The following is a 17,730-nucleotide window of genomic DNA, read 5'->3' as shown; positions in this document are numbered from 1 at the left end:
AAGTAAAGAATGGATATCAAACAAAAATGAAACTAAGAATGGGTGAACATTTTTGATTATACTTACACAATGTTTTCATAATGCTGAATTAAACCTGGGCACTAAATCTTACATTAAGGCTTTTGAAATTGCAAACCGATATGTTTTATAGCAAAGAAAGGAAGAAAAAGAAATGGGTATATCAAGATTTACAGCTCTCACACACAATGCTGGCAGTGATCGTAGTTTGTTCTTAGAATGTATCTTGGTCTTCATACAAGAACATATCAGTTTTCATCACTGAATTAAGTAATTCTGTGTCTTTTTGTCTTTTTCAAATGGGAAAACAGAGGCTCCCAGTATCTTAGTCACTGATCCAGAAAAAATTTAAGCTAATGTCCATCTTGACTGCATGATTTTCATGAATAAAATCTAACTGACAGGTTTTTGCTGCAATAGTCACTTGATGTTTTTACTAGTATTGCATGTAACCTCTGAAGTTAAACAGTGAATGTGAAATTAATTTGTGTGGCAAAATGAATCATGTAAAACTTAGGGCTGAGTCCCTCAGACTTCAGTCATGAAATAGTCATTAACAGTAGTTTATGAAAACCTATGTGCTTAAGGATTTAGAAAGTAAATTGGGGCAGAGGAGTAGGCCAGCTATTACAGAGTAACTGAAATTTCACATTCTCCTTCCTGTTTCCACATGTATTTCCCTTCAGAGACAAATTCAGTAGTTACATAGATTTGTTCCTGTTTGTGCATGTGGGTAGGTTTTCACACACTTTTTAGCAGTTTTTAAACATTATTTGAAAACCAGTGAAGCAAAAGGTAGTTTCCAATGTTTGCATTGGCATTCATTGTAATTCAGATACCGTTGTTTGTATAGTATGATTTATTAACTGGAGAAGTTAAGTACAGGGTGTGAGGAAAAGATTCCCTTAGCAAAGATACAAATGAGAAATGAAATGCAAGAAAAAGTGTGGGAAGCTTAGCGAGTATACTTTAGTTCCATATCTGAGGTTTGGATTTTACGAAACTTATTTTACTCTGTCAGAGGAGGAACGTCTAGAGATTGCAGGCCTATTATAAATCTTTTTTTTGATGCTTGTCCATCTAATAATTTTCATATGTACCAATGTTCAATTCTTTAAAGTATCCAGAATGTTTCCTGAAGACTACAGCAAATGAGATAAGTTTGTAAGAGCAGCAAGTCTAAACAAATCATTTCCTCATCAGTTCCCATTTGTGATCTAGTCTAAAAACACTTATTTAAATAAATATTTAATATGCAAAAAATCTGGTTCATTAACCTTTAAGATTCATTCCTGATTAATTCATATTCCTCCTACAGAGCACATGAATTTACTTGTACTGAGTGTGCATCTCTCTTTGTGACATGACTGTTCTTAAATGTCATTGTCACTATAAACTACTGTGATTACATATACTGCAATAAATGAGTGTTTAACAGAATACATGCAATGCAGTATGTAGCATATCATTAGTATTATTTTGATTTCTTGAAGAAGCTTATGAGAAACCAAAATGAGATACTGAGGCATGTGAAACCTTAGTGTAGAGCTGATAAGTTGTAGATTTAATGTCTGCTGGTTCACTGAAGGATATTCTGAGTTACACCAAAGAATTTTGTTCAGGAAGTTTATAAATAACAGCTTTTCTTTAGTATTATAGGATTTTGAGAGGTCACTTCATATACTTTTTAAATGTTCTTTTTTCCTGGTTTAAAAATTATTTCATTACATTCTTTGCACAAGCTTTCCAACATTCAAAATACAGTGTATTAGGATCATTGTAGTTGATTGCATTACTAGAGATACACATTTACATGCAAAAAACCAAAACCTGGAGTACATTCAACATTTTCAAGATTACACAATTTTAAGTTAGTTTTCTTTCCCTGCTTTTATCAATTTACAGTTAGTATTTTGTCAGAGCATTAAGGCAACTAAGTGAATAGGGCTAGAATAAAAAGTATTCAATAGATTTTAACTGAATACGTTAAAAAACCACCCTTTCTCTGGAGGCTAACAAGCAAGGAGTGTATAGCTTCACTTTCTCCTTTCATTCCATTTGACATTATATATGCAGCCAAGGAGTAGGTATTTATCCATTCCAGCAGAAGATGTTGTGTTAATCACAGTAGAGGACCTGCCTGGAAAAACAGTCAAACAGTAGCTTGAGCCATCCTGTACGATGGTCCATACACAACAAATGCTGTATGAACTTCTCCGTATCAGCTAGTGTATGTGTATCTTCCTGAATTGTATCGACATGGGGGATAAGATTGTTATGTATGGAATTCTTATGTAAAAGAGGAATCTACTGTATATGCCACTAAAAATATAACACATTCCATCTTCTGAGAGAGACTGGAGCCATAATGATAGGGTAAATTCTATGCCATGTGCCGAGAGTAGTTAAAAAAAAAAATTGATTTATGAAACACAATGCAGGTCTTACCTCCTTGTAATGTAGGTGTTAACATCTTCAGGACAGTGACAAACATTATATTATAAAGTGTATTGTGGAGAACATTTTTGGCAGTCTGATGTTAATTTACTTGAATGATGACTTCAGGGATACTTTCACTGCCTTACCATGCCTTGGTTAGGGTGCAAATCTAGTTTTTGTAACTTCTGTCAGTGAGGAGTGACCAGCGAAGGGTGGTTGAGAGCAAGAGTTTGACACGGGTGATCAGAGGTTTTATCTGTAGTGTGAAGCTATACACTGTGGAAACCAGAGGTGCTTCCCAGACTTGGTTTGCATATGAATTTCAGATAACTTGACTTCATCTTGGGGTGAGGCAAATTCTGGCCTGTACCCTGATTTGAGAGCAAAGTCTCAAGCTGAAAGGGAGCTGTGTTGTGCTGAAACAGGTCATCTGGCAGGCACCTTATGGGCACCAGGGTTATGGGGCACTGTAAATCTCACCCTTCAATCTGAATGTATCCTAAATTGCCCGCTGTAAGAACCCGTGTCTCTTCATTACTGTAGAGTGAATTTCAAGAGACGAACCTCACTACTGGGGCATTTAGATAGGTGGTGAGATCTTTCAGGCCTTCACATCCTGTTGGATTTAGGATGGCAGCTGCTATAATCCTCTTGTCTTTATTGCTGAATTGTTTTAGCATGTAATTCTTCAGTATTGTATCATGTGGTAATGATAATAAAACCAAAGCAGCTTCGAACATCAAACAGGAAATGGTAGCATAGAAGGTGAGGAAAATTAATTGTATTTATGTCAATTGCCTGTGATGGAAGACTGGGACAAATTAATCTCCAGTGACCTGTTTGCTCCACTCATTTCTGTGGTGTTATATTAAGGAAGAACATGATCTATTATCTATTGCATTGCTAGGACATACAAAAGAACTATTATTAAATACACCCTTGTAATAAACTGAAATGCTTCTTTATGTTATATACACAATAAAATAGGCACTTATATTATTGTGGCTATTGGAGCACATCAAATCTTAGGTGAAGTTTGCTTTAGCAGAGGAGTTTTTCTTCCACTTTATGCCATAATTATGTCTCACTGAAATATTTGTTCATCCGAACTGAACAGTGAAGGCAGGATGTTTTTATTTTGGAAACTAGAAACCTTTGCTTTCTTCTGGTTTGTTATAGCGTTTTTACATTTTTAAGAGCAATGCTTCATTTGGTAGTTTCATCTTTTCAAATCTATGTTTCTACAGAGCAGAAATATTAGATCAAATTGTTGTACAAGAATCTTTTTTTCAGAAGCACCCTGAAAGAAAATTGTTAAACCTAATGTAATTTTAAGAATTTTGTAGTGTGATTGTCATTTTAGTGAATTAGCAGGTATGAATATTAGTATTATGTTAATTAGCAGGTATGTGAATGCTGACAAGCTCATGGAAGCTAGAGGGTGTTTGTTTCATTTATTTCAATTGGACCAAGTTTAAAATTTTTGTTTCTAAGAGACATTCTGTGATCATTGAAGTACTGGCCAGATGAGTACCACAGTTCCACAAACTGAAATGTATTTAAGATCAGAGTTTAATAATGTGACCTTGTTAATCAAAATTCCTAAAACATCATCTGTTTACATATTTTTTAAGTGTTTTCATTGTTGTGTTTGTGAATGTAAAGACATGTGTAAAGCAATTTGTTGTAAGTAGAGGCTGACAGTGTTAACAGCACTGGAAACCTGCAAGGCCGGGAGGAGAGGAGCAAAAATAGAGCAACGTAGTGTAACAACTGTCAGCTGTGAGAAAGTAACAGCATAGCTCAACCAGCTACACTGCTTTAAGGATCTTCCCTTCATATATCTCCTTGTATTGCTCAGACTGAGAAAGTGAAATTTCTCTGACATACTTAACACTAGGCAAAATATGCTGATTGGAATGTGACTGTAATAGTACATCTGTAAGTTGTGCATATTTTATAGACTCATAGGCATTTGTTGGTGTGCTTCTTTGGTCGTTTTAGGGAGCAGGAGATTTTTGCATTTTATCATTAGTGGCAGAAAGCATCTAGTGTTACAGTCCTGTGCCAGAAATGTTAAATAGTTAAACAATATGGTGGCAAAGCAATAGTTAAATGACACATTGATATTAAACATTATAAAACATGAAGAAGTGGACCAGTCACTCTTTGTGCTTCTGTTTGAAAGGAAGTAGGATGTAATGCTGGTGAGCCTTTATAATATCTGAAGTCTTCTCCCTTTTCAGCGCAATCCTCCCATGCTGGTGAATGACCTGTTTGAAGATATCAAAGATGGGGTAATGCTAATTGCCCTTTTGGAAGTTCTTTCAGGGCAGAAACTGGTAAGAACTTCCTTCCATCTGAATATATGACAGTTGCATAACTTCTCTAGGATATAATTTTCCAATATGTTTCTATATCTAAAAACCTTACTGTAACATAGCAAAATAAGTTTGTTTGTAGAGTCATCTATCTGGTTACAAAAAAAAAGATTATTACAGACTGACATTCTTGATTTTATGCATTTTCTATTATTTTCATCTTAGTATTTCATTAAAATTGCTTTTTTATATTAGTCTTTGCAGTTCATCTGCGTGTTGCTATGACATAAGCAATATCTAAACTGCAAGCTATTTCTACACATCTTGAAGAAATGCTGACAGTCTTTTCTGCTTAAATTTACATGTGTCTTTCTGAAGAAAAAAAGTGAGCCCCTCAAATTTCATGGGGTCTTATATCCATTTAGCTTGACAGCTGTGCTGCTACTGTAAAGAACCTTAAATGATGCCAAATAGCTTTTTCACAGTCAGGTGGTGTGCAGAGGCTGCAGTGTGTACATGGCAAGTAGGGTGCCTCTTGGGAGCCAGGCTAGTTTTGTGCATGTGATGTAGAAGAAAAGCAAACGTGTTTTAGGCCATGGACTCTCACTTGTTCCAAATCAGCTTGCAGATCAGGTGGCAGCATCTGAAGGACCAGAGCCAAGTCTGTCATTCAGCTTACTGTAGGGTTCAGATGTTACCTGTTCCTTCACATGTAGGCAATTTGCAAGTGCCACACTTTTGCCTCTTTTTCATATTTCACCTCTGTTTTGATTGCAGGTGATACCCAAAATTAGGTAGGAATTCAGACTGCAAGAGCGATTTTACTGTAAGATGTGAAAAAAGCTGTAATTAGAAGTGTGTTTCTGCTCTGTTAAATATACCCATTTCTGTTTTGTTAGTATAAAACAGAACGTCTCCCTCTTGTGGCAAAACAGAAGTGGTAAAACAGGAAAAGAATTTTAATGATGGTTCCTGTTACAATGAAATTCACTGAATTGTATCCTGCCTATATGAATTAGTGAAAGACAAGACATATTACAGAACCAGATCAATGTCTGGTTAATTTAAAGGTTATGTATACGAGACTATGATGTTAGTAGTAACTTCAAGAGGAATTTCAGAATCTGTAGCAGGACTTTGTTAAATCCATTTGTAATTTTATGATCACAAATTTAAATCATAATAGTTGTATATTTGCATTACAATATAAGATTAAGTGGCAAATTTCATTCCACTGTAGAGTACTAGAAGCCTAGGATATGTTCTTGGTTTAATTCAAAGATTCCAGTCTTTTTTTAGCCTACATGTCTGAAGTTCATCAAAATTCATTGTTCAGTGAGGGTATGTCATAGTTTGTTTTTTTTAATTGCCAGTAAGGTATTATAGAGTGTGGATAAAAATCCTCTAGGTAAAATGTCTTCACTGTAGACTGATTTTTAAAAGCAGCAACCACCTTGACGTCTCCTGTGCAGGCAAAAGCATTTTACTGAGAGAATGTTGCCTTCTCTCAAATACATATATATATATATATATATATATATATATATATATATATTTGTGTGTGTGTTTGTGTATAAAAATAGTAGTAGTTTATTTTACATAAGAAAAACAGTTCTGTGATTTGATGAAGTTTATAGGCTGAAGCTGACAGCTTGCATCCTGATGTTTTTAAGATATATATAACTTTTTTATAATCAAAGTATCACATTTACATCCCCTCTATCTGTCAGCCTTCCCTGTTGGTATATGCAAAGATACGATTTGACTGTTTCAAGGAACATTTTTACAAATAAATCAGATGTATGTATGGTATGTACATAGGCATTTATAATAATCTGGAACTTCGTTTTTTGCAGTGAATAGTATAAATCTAATTGGAGTTTATGCTGTTTTTTCTCTTTAAGCCTTGTGAGCAGGGACGTCAGCTGAAGAGAATTCACTGGGTTGCCAACATTGGCACAGCTCTTAAGTTTCTAGAAGGAAGACGGGTAGGTTTGGTAGCATTTAGTCCTGTCTTTTCCTTCATTTTTTTCTTTCTTTTCTTAAATGTATGATTTATATCCACCTACCTGATCTTATTCTCCAAAATCTGAGCTATGCATGCAGTCTTCAGTTTCTACACAGTGCCTAAAAGCTGCTGTAAAGTAAAAATTACAAGACCCAACACTAATATGTAGCAATGTATAGGGTAAAACTTGTTTTTTCTTATTTTTTTTACTTAGAATAATCTTGGATGATCTTCTTTCTTTTTTTCTTCTTCTTTTTTTTTTAAAAATGTGCTCTTCAGCTCCTCATATTCCTTACTATCTTGTTGCTGTTCTCAGAAAAGAACAATGATCTTCAGTTTAGTAGAGGTATTAATTAAAAATTAAAAGAATAGATTTATGGCCTTCACTAGGTTGTACATGTAAAACTTTACTCACTGAAAGTATAGACATGAAAATTTAGAACAATGCAACTCCTTATTAGCTTGGCAGGACTTCAGGCTAATCCTGGATTGATTCTGGTAAAGTCAGTGCTGTGGCCATTTTAGAAATGAAACAAAATATTTTATAAATTTAACAAAAGTCAGAAAACCTAAAACCTCAGTGTGATCTAGGTATCAATATCATATAGAAACAATCTACTTCTACCTATTTTCCTGACTTTTCTCTCTGTATTGTAATGACTTGTATCTGGTTTTTTAATTAGATTGCAGATATTTTGTTCTTCTAATTTCTGCATTTCAGTTCAGTTTTTCTCAATGCAGATGTAACACATGAATTTTATGTCTCCACAGTGCAGCAGAACAGGAGTTGTTGCGGTTTTAAATTCTTTCCCTCTTTAACCCTATGGCATCTTGACCTATTATGTTTCTACGATAGGGGAAACAATCTTAGCAGGTGTCTGTAGAAAGAAATCTATAAGAATTTTTTTTTAATTGAAAAATATATGATAAAATCAAAGACAAATATATTCCCAAAGCAAAATTCAGCGTTAGCACCCAATTTCACTAGTTTATGTACTACAGTTTGTTAACACAAACCGTATCGTGTGCACCCTGAGAGTGGAGGCTTCGATACAAAGAGGGCTGCTTTCTGGTGAGACCTGTTATAACCTAGGACAAGGCTGGGGTGGGGAGCAAAAACTTTCCCTAGTTTGTGTTACGACGTGGTGGGTGACCCAAACTTTGAATCACTCACCTTAGAACCCAGAAATAATGCAGCAGTGCAGCTAGATAACTGACCCTGCTGAAGATGAAGATAGATTGCCAGAAATGGAGCGGCATGTTTTTGCTTCTGATATCTAAGCATTTTTGTCTGGACTTGTCTAGTTATTTTTCTATGTACTTTGTATCAATATGCCGGATTTTTTTCTGGAGGGAGTTGGCAATGTGTGTTGTGTCAGGTAGACTGGTGTGCATTAGCATGTGATCTCTAGTTTGAATCCAGCCTGAAGGATGCATCTATGCACTCTGCCAAAACAGCACAGAGTAACTGCTCAGAGACTAATTTTGTCTTTAAGCAGCAAAGGTATTTATTTCGTGCAACGTCGGGGAGCTAGCCGATTCGCACTGGACAAACTAGCTCCAAACTTTGCAGGGAAAAGTTAGGTATTTTATACAGTTTTTGTGAGAGGTTACACAACATCTTTACATACATATTTGATTTTGACACCCAATCATTCCATTCACAATAGGTGGGATCTAGGTGGAGTAGACCTTTCAATTTTCTTTGTTCAGTGATTTCCTGACTTGATGGTCTCCTTATCTCCTTCAGGTGCCCACCTTATCTTTTCTAATTATTCAGAGTACATTCAGTGGAACCTTTTCTAATTATTCAGAGTACATTCCTTTTCTCAACACAAACAGAGCATCATCCAGAGCATTGTACCAAACTCATCCTGACTAATCTTTTTTTTAAAGACCTTGTTCCCTTTCAACTCTGTCAACCTTTTCCTCCCAGAGGAGGTGCAGATGCTGTTCAGACCACAAATGGTTCTTCAGCAACTGACTGCAGTCCCTGGTCTGTACTCAAAGGTGAATGAACAGAGATGGGTGGCTGTGTACAGTGCTTTGAGGAGTGCCGACAGGATCTCCTTCCTCCATGGGCTCTCCCATAAATAAAGTTTGTTACACATTTAATCAACTTCCTATTTCACTGTCCAATCAGACTTCTGCAAATACTCCTGTTATATTGCAAAATGCAACTGGCAATGAACAGATACCATTCTGGACCAAACTGTTACTTTTTGTGGTTCTAAAAAGTCTATTTTGTTGTTTTAGATCCATGTTAATGGATTATAAACCAAAGGTAACACAATAACTAGACCAGGCAGGCTATGCTTCTGTGAACACTAGCCTAATCAGAAGCTTTAGCTGAGACCCTGTAAATCTTTTGATCTGTAATATATATAAGAAAAACCTCATTTCCTAGAAAAGGAAAGCTTTTGTTGAAATTGATCCAGCTGACAGAAGAGACTCTTGGTATATTTTTCTTTAGGTAGGTAATAGGAAATTTTCCTTATTGCCTGCTAGAGGAGCAAGTAGTCCGTTTTCCCAGAGTTTTGTCAGATTTCTTGGTGGAGAGGTTTGGAAATAAAACCTGTGGGTATTTCTCCTCTGCATCTTCCCAGGCAGACTGTGGAGTTTCAATTCTGAAAAGAGCTTCACAGGTCTAAACAATTTTTTGTTTGCTCTTGCCATTATCTAGTGAGTTTCCAGCTGCTGATTTAGACAACTGCGGTCTTTTCTGTGTTTTGGGGAGACACGTGAGGCCACTTAAAGTCATTCTTCTGCTTTTCTTTAACCTCTTCTCCAAGGTTTTTCCATAAACTTTGTACACAAACAAGCTTGCAGTGCGTGAACACTTCAGCAGCTCTTCATATTTCTATCATGATTGATGGCAGACTCTTAGTTTTGCTGAGGAAATAAGTGGTAACATATTTGCTAATTCTCCAATAGTACCTGCTTAATTCCATTTCCTTGGGCATTACCTACCTCATAATTTCCTTATACTCTTTATCTCCTCCTTTACTGCCTTTTATCTTGCAATCTTATTTTAGGGTGATACTTTATTCAGACTATAGATTAGCATTTGGGAGTTGAGAGTCATGGAATCTCTTCTTGTTTCTGTTGAAAAAGTCATGTGACCTTGGACAACTAATTTTTTCCAACTCTCTTCTTATTGTAAAAGAACTATAGTCAGGTTTGTCTTGCAAGGGACCTTTTTCCTTTTCTTGTTCATTCTTAAACTCACTTTTCTCTTTCAATTCCAAATATGTTTGAACTATAGCAAGAAAGCCCTGTATAATTTAAAATTTGTTAAGGAGTATTTAACTTGCTTTCCTTATGAACTGTGTTCTAAGATGTGCCAAAAACCATGCTTTCTTTGCATTGTAAAATTAATTCAATGCATTTACCTAATAATTAATCATTTAATACTTATTTTTGTATTGTCCTTTTTTTTTTTTCCTTTGCTTTTCATGCTAGTCCATATACAGAGGATCTCCGGTTTGTACAATGTTTCTATGTAATTTTTATTGTTCTTTCTACTTGAAATTAAATATTTTTTTCTACAAATAATAGCATACAACAGTCTTAAAAATCATTCATTACCTATAGTTATACTTGTCTAAGAACTGAAATCGCACCATTCAATGATTTTTTTACTTAAGAGACCTTTTATTTGATTGCGAAAATGCAGTAAAAGTATAAAACCTGTTTGAAATGTGTTTTGTAATATATGTGGTTCCTTCTGTGGGATAATAACATGTTTTCTTTCCTATATAGATTAAGCTTGTCAACATAAACTCAACTGATATTGCTGATGGCAGACCTTCTATTGTCCTTGGCCTGGTGTGGACCATAATTTTGTATTTTCAGGTACTACGTTTTTTATATTTCAGTGTAGCTTGCTCAAAATGGTTCAGATCACCATTTCATATGGACTGCTGTAGTGCCAGTCTTTCACCATAGTTACTTTATAATTAGCTGAGGATCTGGTAATGATTAAAGGAACAGTCGATGGTAGGGATGCTTCAGGTTGGGTTTTTTGGAATAGATTGGTCTGGGCCTAGAATGGAATTTCTTCAGCATATTATTCTGCTTTCTCTCAAGAATACAGCAGAAACAAGAATATGGTTTCTTGTTACAAGTACCTTTAGCAACCTCAGTGGTGATTTTGCTGTATAATTCCAGTGTACTTGATATCAGACAGTAATTATTTTCAGACAGTATATGTAAATATGTTGGTTTCACTGGGAGATGCAGACATTTGCAAGGAGGAGAAAAATTAGCTGTGAACGGAGCAGACTGAGAGGGTTTTGAATTTGTAGAGGAGAAATAATTTGCATTCTGTTGAAGTTAGGTGAGAGGAAAAAGTTGTTTTCTAAATCCTGTCCATATGAGTTAACAAAACGAATCACTGCCCAACAATTAAAAAAGGAACTGATTTTTTTGCTGTTCTTTATGGAATTCTTTGGCTTTGACTCTCTTGTGATGTAGCTTTCATGTCTCAGGGATGCTGTTCTTGTAAGTGCCAACCAGTGTGACACCTCAATATTTCAGATCTCCTCAGAAGAAAAGTTAGCCAGAATGATACTAACATTTTAATTTTAATTTATATTTCATTGAGATAATGAGGAAAATTATGTTTCCCAGAGTTACTGAAACTCTAGTTGTCTCCATCAGTTTTAGTTGGGTCATTTTTTGAGCTTTTCTTTAGATGTCACAGGCAGATACATCATTTTAACATGAACAAAAGAAGAAATGCATGAGAGCTGTGGTTCTCATTGTGGCAGACTCATTCTGTGATGTGACAAAACTCTGTTTTTTAAGTAAACAGTATAGAAAATCTTGCAAAATCCTCTGGATATAACCTTTTCATGTTAAAAAAAACCCAGATTTAGTCAACTTATTGTTCTTAAGATAGTCAGTAATTTTCATTTGATGAAAGGTATGAGATGAATAACTGTCATACACCCTTGGCAAGCACTGCTAGTGCACTTTGCCTATAGTACGTTCACTATTTCTTCACAAGATACCTGAAAGCAAAACTGCAACTGAATTTGTGCCAAAACAGTACAATGGTAAATAAAGAACTATCCAGATGAGATCATTGAGGTCGCTTCTATTCTTTAATTTAATAAGCCTTCTCTGAAATTAGTGGATTGTTTTATAATTTGAGTTCCAGGTAAATGTAAGCCATTGTTTCCTATTTCGATAGTAATTAGTCATAATAGATAACATAGAATCATAGATGTCACACTTGCATATTGTTCTAGTTGTAGGGTGTCAAGAAAGTCAATGATTGCTAGATGTCTTGTACTTAAGACCATCATCTGGGCACATACATTAATGTTTTTGAAGCTACTTTAATGCACGGTTAAATAAAACACAGCATGTTAACCATAGATTCTGCCCAACTTTTTTTTGTCAGCTGTATTAGGAAAGTAATTAAGAAACAGGTGACAATCAAGATCATCTACAACCATGAACATTTTTTCCCCACAGATTGAAGAGCTTACCAGCAACCTCCCACAGCTGCAGTCGTTGTCTAGCAGTGCTTCTTCTGTGGAGAGTGTTGTCAGTTCAGAAACAGCGAGTCCCCCAAGCAAACGGAAGGTGGTAACGAAGGTCCAAGGAAGTGCAAGGAAGGCTTTGTTAAAATGGATACAGTACACAGCAGCAAAGTAAGTAACCTACAAATGAACTGAATTTGTATCTGAAGTGTAAACTTTTCCCTCAGATTCTAAACTCTGTCGGTCAGGGATTGTCCTTTTGCACCTCCCTGTGATCATGTTCTTTTTGACAACTGAGGCTGCTAAATGTTACCACCATACAACAAGCAAGTAATAAATAATGATTTACGTTAATTTTACAAGCAATCATATTTTATAGTTTCTGAATAATGAGTAGGATTATGTTTGACACAATGAGGAACTGAAAGGGGAATTAGATGTCTGAATGACAGTGTATTAGTCCTGCTGCCAAAACACTTGATATGACAATGCAAGTCCCACATCGACAGCATTCCTCAGTGACAGAGCTTGTAGGAGCACTAAATTCTGGCACTTGCTGTTGAAAGGCAGGCGATGAAAAATTACAGATATCCTTTGCAGTTTTGTGATAAAAGGGACATATTACTACAAAGTTTACCTTGAATTTTCATTCTTTTTAATCCAAGTTATTTTGGAGTTATTTCTTGCTATCTCCTGTTAACTTAAGAATCATCTCCTTAATTTACTATAATTATCCCATGTTTACTCTGCTTCCAAAAAATGCATTAAAAAAGCACATGAATTAGATCAAATATCCAATAGTAGTTTGGTGGCTTCCACAATAAGAAAATAATAATCAAAGATGTAAAATAATAAAATGGATTTATTTGTTAAAATTAAGGAATCACTGCTATTTAAAGAGATCACTCATGGGTAAAGTGTGGAGGCGAAATGGCCAGTTATGGACTAGTGCCTCAAAAGAAAGAAATATAATTGTAAAGATTCACACTTTCTCCAATTCTCCAAGAAATAGGTATATTACTAGTAATTTATAGTGCAATACAGTCAAATTTGACATCTTTCCTGTTGCATTATTGTCAGTAAGAGACAGGCAACTGAAAGTGGTCAGCGGCAATTTCCAGATATGTAAACAAACAAAATAAAAAGAGGTTCATAAATGAAACTGTCAACATTATTGGGAAGAGTAGGTGAAAGGTGTTGAAAAAAGCCTAGAGGAAAGATGGTATGCTTAGCCTGGCCCTGCTTTACATTGTAATTTGCAAGGGCTAGGTCATTAAAGTCAGTGAAACTGTTTCAATGATCACAGTGAGCTTTGAATGAAACCTTCGTTCAGAGTTACTGTTGCTGTGAACCTTCCAAGGACAAGGCTACCGTAACAACTAAGTATGTTGTAAAAGGAAGTTTGCATGCTCAGCTGAAGTTAAAAACTGTCTTGCAGTCTGTGGACCACCATGCCTTTCAGAATTATTTTTGAAAGAAGCAGCCAGAAGTGTCATTCATTTCTGGTTGCTTTCTCATTGTATATTGCTATTTCTTGATCATTTGTGTTTATTTTTTTGTGGACATGTAAGTGTTCTGAGTGTTTGAAATTATAGTATCGCTCATGCCTTTCGTAAGAATATAAAAAAAAATTGGTGTTGTATTTTCATCTGAACAACAGTGCTGTCACTGTTTATGCTTTCATTTTGAAAGAGATTAATGCAGGCTTTTTTTTTTTTTTTTTTCTTTTTTTTTTTTTTTTTCTGTGATACTGATGTACCTAACTGAATTGCAGTACTTATAATGAGGGAGATATGAAGTGCTTTATAGTGAGAAAGAGAATAATGAATGGAGCTGTGTGCATCTACAGACTGTGTGTTGTTACAAGAACCTTGAGAACCCTGGTGCATTTCATTTGTTCAAAATACCATTGGCTTACTGCTGCTAGCAAGCTCACTGGAGACAAATACAATATGTTTATAATGAAGAACTCTTTAATCTTCATAGGTGGAAATGAATTTATGCAGTGGATGGATGGAGCTCTAGTCAACCTGATTAGCATTGCAGGAGCAACAAGTGATTTCGATTTATTGATGAGTAACCACTGGGTGGAGCATCCAGTCTCCTCCCTTATTTCATCTAGTCCTGATGTTGTTGCAAGTTACTTTTTTCTTTTTTTTTCTTTGATATTATTTAGGCAAGTTGGAATTGAAATCAAAGATTTTGGACAAAGTTGGAGAAGTGGTGTTGCATTTCATTCCGTTATTCATGCTATCCGCCCAGATTTAGTAGACATGGAGAAAGTGAGGGGAAGGTCAAATAGAGAAAACCTGGAAGAAGCCTTCACACTTGCAGAAACAGAACTGGGAATTCCAAGGCTCCTTGATCCAGAAGGTACCTAATGCATAGTTGAATAAAGCTTGAACTGTCTGTGTGGGTTAAATCAGATGGGCTAATTCATAGTGTTTAGACATTTAAGCAGCATTTTGTGCTATTCAGCTATAAATTGATTTACTGTGTTCTATTCTTGTACAGATGTGGATGTTGACAAGCCAGATGAAAAGTCTGTCATGACTTATGTAGCCCAGTTTTTGAAGTACTATCCTGATCCTCATCATACCATGACTGATGCGCAGGAGAATGATGTAAGTTTCTCTTGCATAACTGTATGAATCAGTTTATCTTGACGGGGGCTTTATGAATACATACATTACATACATGAATACATACAATACGTACATACATTACAGCTTTCTTATAGTTTATTCTGTTTCCTTTTGATGAGTGTTCAAGTGAAAAGCAAACACAATAGCAAAACTGGGAAAGATCAGCTGAGAATAAAGGAACCGGTGTTGCAGATGTTTACTAGTAGATGGAGAAAACAGAATGGTGATCCTGCAGAGATTTTCCTATTACTGGCAGTAGGAGCCAAAAGGAACACAAAGAGTTACTGTAGAAAGTAACAAACCAATGGATCCTGAACTTCCCTAAGAGATTTTCAAGCATAGATTGATGAGATTGCAATGATTTGTTACCTGAAGCAATGTGTTATTTCTGTTCTATGACACTGCATTTCTGGATAAGAGCAATAGTCCAAGAGATTGCTTGGGATAGTCTTCAGGATTTTAGGCTCAGGAGGCAGTTACAGTTTTGACACAGCATTCTTTTTATTGCACAGTGTTATCTGACTATTCACGCTAGGAAATTGTTTTCAGTCATGTTGTCTTGTTTTTTGTTTTGTGTATGCTCTAGTGCATTCACTTTGCAGTAGAATGGCTATACTCAGTGACTCCGAGTGATCATGACTCACTTCCTAATCCTGATCATTTGCTTTCTTCATGGCAAACATGGGAAACACTGCTGAGACAATCTGCTCAACCTCAGCAAGAGAGAAAGAGGACTTGTTTTTGTCTGTGTTTCTTTGCATTTCCTACAGAGCTACAGAAGAGCTTTGAAAGGAGTGAATCTCCTTCCTTACGGCTGTGTGTGGCTAAAGCAGCTGTAGCTTTGCTGTCTGATTCCATTGCCTGGAATTTTTCATTTTCCTTGTTGCAACATTGGTCTCAGGGCATACATGTGCTGATGCCACAGGATCTCACTGACAAATGGGGCTAGTGAAGCAGAGGGAGAGAGCACTTAAGCCTCATGCTGTTGCCTGTGGCAGGCTAAAGCAGTTCGGTTGTCCGCATACTGTGGCACACAATGCAGTTTCTGCTGCCAACAGCCTCAGCCAGGCCTGCTGCCTGTGCTGGGGTTGGATTTTGAGGAACAGTATCACCACCTTCTCATGAGCTTTGTTCAGAGACAGTGTAGGAGAGTGCAGGACTGAGCCACTCCACCCTCTGCTGCCTCTGGCTATACCCACAGAAATGATAGTGCGTGAGCTCTGAAAGGGAAACTGCTGAGTTGCCTCCAGAATTCCCAGTGAATTACTAGGAAGTGAAACAACACAAATTCATCAGTTTGACATGCTTAGCTCAAGACCAATTCCTCTTCCTAGATATCGCTAAGATATTCCAGTAGCACTCCAGGTGAATTTTTGGTAGAACTGCTGGTCCCCTGCATGTCACACTGCAGAAATCAGTAATTCCCAGACTTTGCAATGAAAGAATTCAACATTCCACTAAATTTCTAATGTCATCATTCTTTGTTTCCTTGAGGAAGAACTATATTCATTCTCACACTCTTGATGGAGTGCTTGGCAGTTTGAGACAAACTCCACTTCTCCAGTGGAATCTCCAGTCAATAACAGTGATAGGCCCTTGATTTTTTTCTGACACAAATTCTTCTAATCCATCTCTGGAGAAATTCTCATCAGGCACCTATGTCCCCTCTATACCTTGCTCCCTAGTACTGTCCACCATAACTTCCAGTTCCCTCACCTCTGGTCATGGTACAAAATGGTGACCATGTGGCATGTGATAGGTTGAAGGGAAGAAGATCTGGATGGATCCAGGCCAGTAAGAAATGCACAAAAGGCCCAGGACCCCAAGTGGTCACTGTCCCTGAAACAGTTAAAATACATAGAAAAACAGCTGTCACATTAAGAAAGGGGGCTTCCTCAAACTCTCTATATTTGATCAGCCTGTCGGTTTCCCAGGAAAGATGAGACCCTTGTGTCTGACCAGCCTTTGTGCTACCTGTGTTATGACAGCCCACTGTATCAGAAGGTGATTCAACTAACCTATTCAGGGACCTCTGCTGACAGCATCACTGAGTCAGATCCCTTATAAAAACTACTCAAATCTCCAGAGATTTATACAGAATTAATTTCAGCTGAAGATTTTTATTATACAAAATGCAAGTTTGTGACAGAATAAAGTTCAGAGATTGCTGGTGATAATACACTGACTGCAAAACAAGCTTAAAACAATACACTTAATAACAGCTAGCATGAGTTAGTCATAGAATAAAGTTCTTACCTAATGGGCATCCCTATAGAGGAGGAGAGGTTCAGCCCATCAACTGATCCCAGAAGTTACGATGGAGTCTTGGCTAACTTCTCCCTTTGTTTTCTTACTTTTTATACTTCATAGTACACTGCATATTCATTATCATACACAGGATTGGTTACAAGTTTCTTGCTTCTAATGCAAATCAGTAAGCATCCTCAGGTAGCACTACTGAAGATCTTTACTAACTACCCATGCTCCTCAAGTGGGGATTTGTCCTTTTTCAGGGGAGCCATTTGAGTCAGAGGTTGCGATCTCCCACTACCACAATTATCGTCCTATTTTCAACTAATTTTCTGTTGATGTCAGTGAATTGCAACGCTTTATCAGCTTGTCTCCTGTTATAGCCAGAACTTCCTCACTTGAAGGCTTCTTTCTGTGTAACTTAGATAATGGTGTTCTTTTCACTATCTGTTCTTTGTTTCTCATCCTTCCCAAGGCTGACTCCCTTGATTAGAAGTCCCTTGATTTGTAACAATTTTAGAAAGTCAGCTTGACCTAACTTTGTGGATAGTTTTGTT

General features: G+C 36.5%; 1 protein-coding gene across 20 annotated transcripts in view; it reads left to right on the top strand.

Annotated features, from left to right (window-relative positions):
• Positions 1-17,730, top strand: part of SYNE1 (spectrin repeat containing nuclear envelope protein 1) — a 316,411-nt gene that overhangs the window by 58,300 nt on the left and 240,381 nt on the right. For 17 of the 20 annotated variants that reach the window (XM_080389667.1, XM_080389681.1, XM_080389679.1 and 14 more), the window contains 7 exons: positions 4,704-4,799; positions 6,683-6,766; positions 10,249-10,269; positions 10,549-10,641; positions 12,271-12,449; positions 14,455-14,651; positions 14,793-14,902. In XM_080389667.1, the coding sequence (XP_080245793.1) occupies positions 4,704-4,799; positions 6,683-6,766; positions 10,249-10,269; positions 10,549-10,641; positions 12,271-12,449; positions 14,455-14,651; positions 14,793-14,902 (780 nt within the window). The remainder of the gene's footprint in view (positions 1-4,703; positions 4,800-6,682; positions 6,767-10,248; positions 10,270-10,548; positions 10,642-12,270; positions 12,450-14,454; positions 14,652-14,792; positions 14,903-17,730) is intronic. The other 3 variants (XM_080389669.1, XM_080389663.1, XM_080389682.1) reach the window with 1 other exon arrangement.

The sequence above is a fragment of the Falco punctatus genome (genome assembly GCF_963210335.1).
Source record: "Falco punctatus genome assembly, chromosome: 5".
Lineage (NCBI taxonomy): Eukaryota > Metazoa > Chordata > Aves > Falconiformes > Falconidae > Falco > Falco punctatus.
The sequence above is the reverse complement of the archived record's forward strand: the minus strand, read 5'-3'. Positions and strand labels throughout refer to the sequence as shown.